At 22.6% G+C, this 9,463-nt stretch overlaps 2 protein-coding genes across 2 annotated transcripts in view; both read left to right on the plus strand.

The window, feature by feature from the left end:
• The window catches only part of LOC128956565 (uncharacterized), an 824-nt gene extending 408 nt beyond the window's left edge, over positions 1–416 (plus strand). The window contains exon 1 of the mRNA XM_054302289.1: positions 1–416. This exon is cut by the window's left edge and continues 408 nt beyond it. Coding sequence (XP_054158264.1) covers positions 1–356 — 356 coding nt within the window. The 3' untranslated portion in view covers positions 357–416.
• Positions 417–1,735: 1,319 nt separating this feature from the next.
• LOC128956560 (galectin-9-like) lies at positions 1,736–3,691 on the plus strand. The gene has a single exon (XM_054302283.1). The coding sequence runs from the start codon at positions 2,325–2,327 to the stop codon at positions 3,534–3,536; it is 1,212 nt and encodes a 403-aa protein (XP_054158258.1). The 5' UTR covers positions 1,736–2,324; the 3' UTR covers positions 3,537–3,691.
• Positions 3,692–9,463: the final 5,772 nt, after the last annotated feature.

Consider the following 9,463-nt stretch of genomic DNA (forward strand, 5'->3'; position numbering starts at 1 on the left):
TAGCGGTCAGATTGGCCATAATCGGTACAAAATCGGCACTGGTCTACACCATACTGGCCACTTGTCATCAGGGCCTCGAGGACGACCGACACGGTTCGGTCAATCAACGTAGCGCTGTCTATCATCGTATTATTTCGCTACTGTTCCTCGGGTTGACCATCGTTGGCCTATACGGTGTCTATACCAGTCATTTGGGCCTATTTTTTACATGGTTTCTCTTGAGACCTATTGTCTATATATTGGATCTGGAAAGTAGTCTATGGACAGCCATTGCTATGTCGTTGATAGCATCGGGCGGTACCCTATCCTATGTTACCTATGAACCTATAGCAGCATTGCTGGGCCAATTAGCTTAGCTAACCTATTATTTAAGCTACCGATACCCCATAGACACCATAGATAGTCATCCCAATAGAGATTCCCTTTTTATATTTGATATCAAAATTTTTGTTGTTTTGTTTGTTAATTATCTAATCATTAGTTAAGTTAATCATCATATCTCTCATGAATTATAAGACAAGTCATTGATTTTTTTTTTAATTATAAATATCATTATTATTATCATATGTTTGTTTAGTTTGTGTTTAACTATTGATTAACAAAAAAATAGACTATTTTTTAGATATTATTTTATCCATAAAAAAAATTTTGTCCATTGATTTACATTATTGTGATATTATATATATAGATATAAATACAATAATATATAGTATAATATTGAAGTAAATTTAATTGAAATTAAATTTATTATAATAATAATTATTATTACGGTATAGAAAGTTATTAAATAATAACTTTAAATAATTGATTAAATAAATTACATTATAATTGATATGCAATTTAATATTTAATATAATAATTGTTAAAATTTTAAAAATAACTTAAAATTTTTTTTTTTATATAATTACCGGTAATTTTTTGTTAAAATATTATATAATATTTGCTATATTTTTGTCAATTTTAAAAAAAAGAAATTGATTTACTATTAAATTATTAAAATTATTAAAAAATTGAAATAAAATATTTTGCACAAAATAAAAAAGTTGTCTAGCTTAATTTTTATAAAATATTTAAATAATTTATTTCCTTTTTTAATTAATTAATTAACTAGCTTAAATATTAAAATAAAATTTGCAATAATAATAATTATTACGTACTTTATAACCAAACCATTAAATTAGAAAATTTAAAAATTATTTGTAAAAATATATTATTTTTGGTACTTTTATTAACTATAAGTTTTTATACTAATTTTAATAAATAATCTATTAAATAAAAAAGTACCTAAAAAATTATATACTATTGAAAACTTACAATATTTTTTAAAAACAATACAATATAGTACGTACTATAAGTCTACTAAAATAATTTTTTGAAAAAACATTTTAACTTTTAACAATAAATAAATATTTTGGTACTATTTTAACTCATTGATAACATGTTCAACTAATACATTGAAATCTAATCAATAAAAGTACCAAAAATTATAAATTATAAATAACATTATTATTATGACATTTTAAATTTAAGTTAAAAAATAAACTAAAAAAATCAAAACATTATTTATTTATTGGGTTTTTTAATTATAATTATAAATATTATCCACAAAAAACTGGTTTATTATTATTATTAATACGTTATTAATACTAATATTATTACAAATACACTACAAATACAAATACATTACATTAATAAATAAATAAATAAATAAATAATAAATTCAATGATTATTATTGCTATGACTTAATGCAAACAACACTTGCAATAAATGACTAATAATTTTATTATTAAAAAAAAATTATTATTTATTTGTGTTTTAAAACACAAAAACCGTTTAATAATTCAACACTTTTTCTCAATCTATTAGATCCCTGTCCTCAACAACAACAACAACAACACACTTACCGCCCGATACTGATTGACTGTCCACTGACCGACCGATAGACCGAAACATAACAACCATTCGTTGGCCATCACATTACCGATTGATCGACCGATAGACCGACCGAAACACAACAACAACCACCCGTTGGCCATMACATTACCGATTKATCGACCGATAGACCGACCGATAGACCGACCGAAACACAACCACCCGTTGGCCATAACATTACCRATTGATCGACTGACCGAAACATAACAACCATCCGTTGGCCATMACATTACCGATTGATCGACCGATAGACCGACCGAAACATAACAACCATCCGTTGGCCATAACATTACCGATTGATCGACCGATAGACCGACCGAAACACAACAACAACCATCCGTTGGCCATCATATTACCGATTGATCGACTGACAGACCGACCGACCGATACAATGGTCTCATTGATACCCAAGTCGTTGATTGCAAAACTAGTTGACGGCTCCTCATCGTCGTTGGTCTCGTCGGCCAAAACATCGCCGCAAGTATTGAATACACAATTTTATCAGCTAAACGATGGCCAGCTCGAGCCCGGAGCCCGAATAGTAATCGAGGGACACATGCGACCGGCGGCCCAACATTTCGAAGTCAACCTATGGTCCGGTCGATTGGTTACAAAAGAGTTGGTCAAATCGGGYGATATAGCCATACATTTTTGTGTCAATCCTTCCGGCGGCTATTCGCTGGTCAATTCCCGTCTAAATAGGCAATGGGGTCGCGAAGATAGGACACCCCGCGGACGACTGCCGCGACCACTGCTACAAAACCAGAAGTTTCAGTTAGTGTTTGCGCTGGACATCGGCTGCTGGCATGTAATGGTCAACAATAGTAGTAGCGTCGGTAACAACACTACGGGTGGTGGTGGTGCAGACCGAATTCTGCTCAGTTTCCCGCATAAGATGCCATTCAATACCGTCGGTTTGGTTAGCTGTTACGGTGACGCAACCGTCGAGCACCTGGAAGTACAGCAACCGGTCACACATACGGCTAGTGTGGCCATCGATAGCCAACAACAACAACATTATCAACCAATGCCAGCACTGGTACCGTTACCATCGGGTTCAGGTTCTGGTGGACTGCCGCCGGCCTATCCGTCAATCGCCGATGATTTCGTCCTAAATGGTAGTTCAGATCATGTACTCTACAATATTCAATACCCGTCGCTACCACTGTTGCAGCCAATCAAGTGTGGCCTACAGCCGGGTATGATTGTGGCCATAACTGGTCGACCACTAGATTGTGGTGGCGGAGGTCAAAATCGTTTCGATTTCGGTCTATTTCAGGGCCCGAACCCCTATGAAGACCCACACAGGGATGTTGTCTTTCATTCGGAGGTCTATATGAAAGAACAGTCGATTGTCAGGAACTCCTATCAGCAGAACGAATGGCGAACTCAAGAGAGATATTTAGATCACTTTCCGTTTCAATTGAATACCGTATTCAGGCTAACGGTTCGGGTCGAAGCCAATCGCTTGATGGTTGCCGTCAACAATCGACACGTTTACGACTACTATCATCGGGTATTGCCGCTGTCCACTGTTGACCATATATGCATACACGGCTCCGTCGAAGTCCAGTCACTGTGCGTTATGAATCCGCCGCTTTAGGGWTAGATATTTTACCCGAAAAAAAATTTACCGCTTTTTTTTCTCGCCCACCAATTACTACTACCACTACTACTACTACTACTACATTGAGAGCTATTATTATTATTATTTTTTTTGTTGAAAATTTCAAATACATTATTATCTTATAGTTAATCGCCGGCAGTTACGTATTTGTTAGAGAAAATTAACGTCGTATTTTATAAATATACACACAAAAAATAATTGCATAAATATATAATATTACAAAAAATTATAAAAAATTATCAAAATTTACAAACACATTGAATTATTATTTTCAGTAATTTCGTATGTTTGTTATTATAAATTTAATTAATTGAAAGTTATCGAAAAAATTTTTTTAAATCATTATATTATTTTTTTTACTTTTTGCATTTATTTTATTTTATTAATTAGAAAGAATTTTTAAATTTAATTTTAAATACTTTTATTATATAAATTTTATATTATATATTACACTTAAAAATATAATTTTTAGATTAGTTTTATTATAATATAATATATTTTTATAATATTTTTTTATTATAATGAAATTATATTTAATTTTTATAAATAATTTTATAATTAAATAATTTTGAATTTTATACTAAAATTATTTAATATCACAAATATTTATTTTTGACTTTAAAGTCGAATATCTCGAAAATTATTTGACACAATGAAAATTATTATATATATATTATAGTTGTCATATTTATAATTAGTAAAAATCACATGATTTACATGTGATTTTTATATATATTGTATATATATATATATATCTTTATTTTATTTTACTTATATATGTTATAATCTTTTGTGTAAATATAGACACATTTTTGCCTATCCCTGCTTATAGTCACAAATGTTTAGTTTTTTATAGTAAAATAAATTATACTGTATTTATATATATTATATGTATATTTATATATATATACTGTGTATATATAAAAAGTTAAGGTTTTATATATATATTTAATTGTATAGATATTTATATATATATAACACAAAAAAATTTTTTACAGTATTTTTATTGTTATTATTATTATTATAATTATGAAATTTTTAATGCTTGTTTAGTTTATATACTTATATATATAAAATATATATATATTTATGTTATATTTATAATCAATATTGTTATATATAAATATTTAATTTATTAGTATAACTTGATTATGAAATGGTTAATATATTTATTATTATTATATAAAAAAATATATATTTAATTATTTATTGGCAAAAATATTTATAAACAAAACTAATATATATTTATTAATATATAATGTTATTAATAATGTTTTTATTTTAATTAATTGATTTGAAATTATTTTTCACCCAATATTTTATTTACTCGAAAATCATATAATTTTTTTTAAAATTTATTCAAAGTATTCAAACACTCTCTAATTGTTATATTTAAAAAAAATGTAATTTTTTTAACATAACATTTATACCGATTATTATTAATATAATTAATTATATCGATAAAATAATTTTGAACATATAATTTAACATTAATAAAATAATTTTTTTAAATATGCAATTAATGATAAATTTGTGATTTAACTATTAATTTACATAAAAAAAATAATTATTGGTTAGCTATTGTTAAAACAAAAAATTAATTTTAGATATAATTAGTTCAGTAAAAAAACAGTTTAAATGTTTATTAATTATTAATTTAGAAAATTATTATTAAATATTATAACTTTTTTTACATATTAAGCAATATATGTCTAATTAAATCAATAACAAAAAAATTATTTAAAATTAAAACAATATATACTGTATATTAAAGGTATAGTTAGTGTATAATTGAAATATAATAAATAAATAAATAAAATTTTGTGTGTTTTTTTTTAAAATTTAACTAACAGTATATAAACCCTAATATTATATTGTTAATTGTTTTTTAAATAGTTTTATTGTCTATAATATATGTATGTTTTTATAAAATAAATAAATAAATAAATTTTTTAGTGTCACTGTTTAGGATATAATATAGTAAATAAAAAATAAAAATTGTATGAATTAAGTGGGAGTTCAATGAATTGGTTGGCAAACAATGGCAATAATAAATATTTATGTATTAAAACAAATAAACAAAAAAAATTGAATAAATTAAGAGAAAAATATATATAATTTTTGTTTTTTGATGTAATAATACTATTTTGTTTGTCTATAAATTATTTTTTTAAAAAAATATATATAAATTATTAATTTACAAAAAAAAATTGTTTAAGTTTTAAGAAAAAGTTTGACGCCTTTATATTAATACATAACTTTTATTTTTATTATATGAAAAATTTTTAATTTATTTTAAAGTAAACATTTAGTTATATTATTAAATATTTAAAATTTAAAGTTTTTTTTAAATAACAATTTTTTTTTAAAAATAAAGTTATCTCTAGTCTACAAAAATCTATGAATCAATTTGTTTTTGTTTTTTTTTGTGTGGATATCATTAATCAAATAAAATATCAATTATAATATAGATATTTATATCATATATAATTAAATAAAATATTTTAGATCATAAATATTCAGTGAAATATTCATAAAATATTTATTTATTTAAAAAAAAATAGTTTGAATTACTTTTATTATTATTATTAGACTAATATAGATTTAAAATAATTATTAAGTTATAATACCCCCTGGTACTGTCCAGGGTAATAATATTATTTTTAGATGATAACTAAACTAGTGGGTTTAAAATTAGGTCATTATTTTTTATAGTCCTAAATATTTGGTTGCACTAGTTTTTTTATTAATAAATGTTTTTTTAATTATTGCCATTGAATAACACTTTTATAAAAAAAACACATTTATTTACTATATATGTAAAGCATAACTAAAGCTTACAATCATAGGGTTGCATACATGTTAACTTAAAAATAGTTTAGTAAAATAAATATATTAACTATTAATAAAAGTTTAATTATTGTAATATCGTATTTAAAAAATACTATGTTTTGAATCTAATTTTTAGTCATCAAAAACTATTATATAATTAATAATAAATAATTAACTATTTTTTTTGGTATTAATATCAACATTAAATATATTAGGCTATTATATTAACATTTTGTTGGATTAAAAAAATTAATTATAATATATTTCAATAGATTAAAAAATTATTTATAATAACAATTAGAAATATATATATTTTTTCATATATATATACCGGTATATACTAATAATAAAATTTAATTATTTAAATTATTTATATATCAATTTATTAATACTAGAAAAATTACCTTAAGTTTCATGCTTTACATAATAATAATAAAATAGTTAAATATTTTACTAATAACACCTTATTTTTTGTGTATATATAATCACGTTATCTGATTATCATAACATTATTATTACAATATTATTATTATTATTATAACATTAATAGCAATAAAAAAATTGTTTTTTAAATGTTAACAGATGTTAAATTATATATATAAATATATTTTTTTTAAAAATTATATATAGTTTTTTAATAGTTCCCATTTTTTTTGTGTAAATACCAATGTAAATATCAAATAAAAATAATTAACATTAATTTTATTGTTAATATTTAACTATAAAATATATGATATTTTTTATTATTATTATTTTTACAACATTTGTCATTGAGGTGTAAAATATTGTTTTTTAATAAAAATATTTTTTGATATTTTTGTGTTTGTTGTATATATACTATTAATAGTAGTTTTATTTTAATTGCAAATAAAAATATATAATTTAATTATTTAATAAAAATATTTTTTGTTAATCACACAAACTGTTGTATACTATTAACATAATTTATTTTATTTATTTATTTTTTTTGATAGTTAATTGTCAGTCAAAATAAGTTTTATGAAAATATTTTTATTATCGCTAATAAAATTAAATATATTCAATATATTTAACAAATTAAAATAAATATGTATTAGTATTATAATATATTTTAAATATATATATATAAGTTTCTAATATTTTTTTAATAATAAATTTTAATATCTAAATACTAATAATAATTTTTGAATTTAAAAAAAACTTTATGTAATATCTACACACACAACAAAAATATTAAAATATTATATAATCTACTTATTTATATAAAATACAACAAATATTATTTTTAATTGTTTTATTTATTTGTTTATTATATTATTTGCAAAATAAATATATATATATATATATATAGATTTAATCTGTGATTTTGAATTAAATATTATATAATATATAATATTTTTTTCTAATACTATTATTAACAACCTATTGTCAAAACAATACAACAATACTATTAATAATAATAATAATAATAATAAAGTTTTTCCGATTTATCTACCCTTTTGTTGACTCAACAAATAATAATAATAATTGTTTCAAAACGGAAACTATAATTTCAACAAAAAAAAATATTTATTTATTTTCTATTTAATTCATAAATAATAACAAAAATTATTTGTCATTTTAAACTTTATATATACCTATATGTATATGAAATCATACCTATTATGTGACATTAAAATTGAATGAATGGGTGAACCCATAGTGTGATTGAGTGAAAGAGAGAGAGAGAGAGAGAGAGAGAGAGAGAGAGAGAGAGAGAGAGAGAGAGAGAGAGAGAGAGAGAGAGAGAGTATAGGGAGTGATAGGATTAGGGCTGAGCTATTAAACTCCCGATTCTCTCTATCTATCTATCATTCAATACATAATATAATATATTATATACTATACTATCATCACTCGTGCACATAGTTTTCATGTCATTTCAAGGTGAGTCACATAACATAATAATAATTTTTTTAAATTTAATATTTTAGTATATAATAAAAAAATTATTAGTAATAAAATACTAGTCATATCATTGAGTTATAGATATTAGAGAAAAAACTCCTAAATTCAAGGAAATATGTGTTTTAATTGTTTATAAAAAAAATCAAAACTTATAGTATGTATGTATTAGTTGATTGAGGTGTACCTGTATTTACTGTAGTAAATGTGTGTATAGTTTATATTGAGTCAACATTTTTCAGATACCGATCCCACTTGTAGTGTAAGTTTGAAGAGAGAGAGAGAGAGAGAGAGAGAGAGAGAGAGAGAGAGAGAGAGAGAGAGAGAGAGAGAGAGTGAAACATCAATTAATAATAATAATAATAATAACAGTTTTTTTGGTGTTGTGTTGTATAAAACAAATAAATATATTTTATTTTTTTTTGTAAAAAAATCTGTGCTTATAATAAATGATTAAAAAAATTAGTTTATAAACTATTTTTTTTGTAAATTTATTTATTATGATATGATATGATAGTGTAATATATACTGTATTAGTGTAATAATAATTAATGGTTTTTTTATATATATTTCTAACGTATCATTGAATATATAATATTAATATACAGTATATAAGGTATACTATATATAGATATAAAAATTATTATTATTATTATTATTATTTCACTGTAAAAAAATCACTTTTTAATTATACAGATATTGTTATACAGTATATATATAAACATAACATATTTATTACACTTCAAACTTTCAAAATTTATTATTATTTTTAAAAAATTTAGATGAAATAAAAATGTTTATAAATCTTTTACTACTAATAATAATATTTATTATTATTATTATTATATAGTATTTAGTTTTTTATATAATTTTTTTTCAAACTAAACTAACCATTAATTTTCTATTTTTAAAACTACAACAACAAACTCATCCACAAAATAATAATTTTTATTATTTTCCGAGAAAAAAAACTTTAGTTTTTAAAAAATAAATTTATTGACTGTTTAAAAAAAGTTGTTTATGATATTTATTAGGGAGGTATCCAACAAAACAAAAAATAAATTACTGTATAAGTAATATACAGTATATATATATATATATATAGTATATAAGTGTATGAATCATAGGATTAATAGCTATTTAAAAAA

This window comes from Oppia nitens, unplaced genomic scaffold (genome assembly GCF_028296485.1).
Source record: "Oppia nitens isolate AA-2021 unplaced genomic scaffold, nextdenovo-longstitch-racon4-pilon3 scaffold31_pilon_pilon_pilon, whole genome shotgun sequence".
NCBI lineage: Eukaryota > Metazoa > Arthropoda > Arachnida > Sarcoptiformes > Oppiidae > Oppia > Oppia nitens.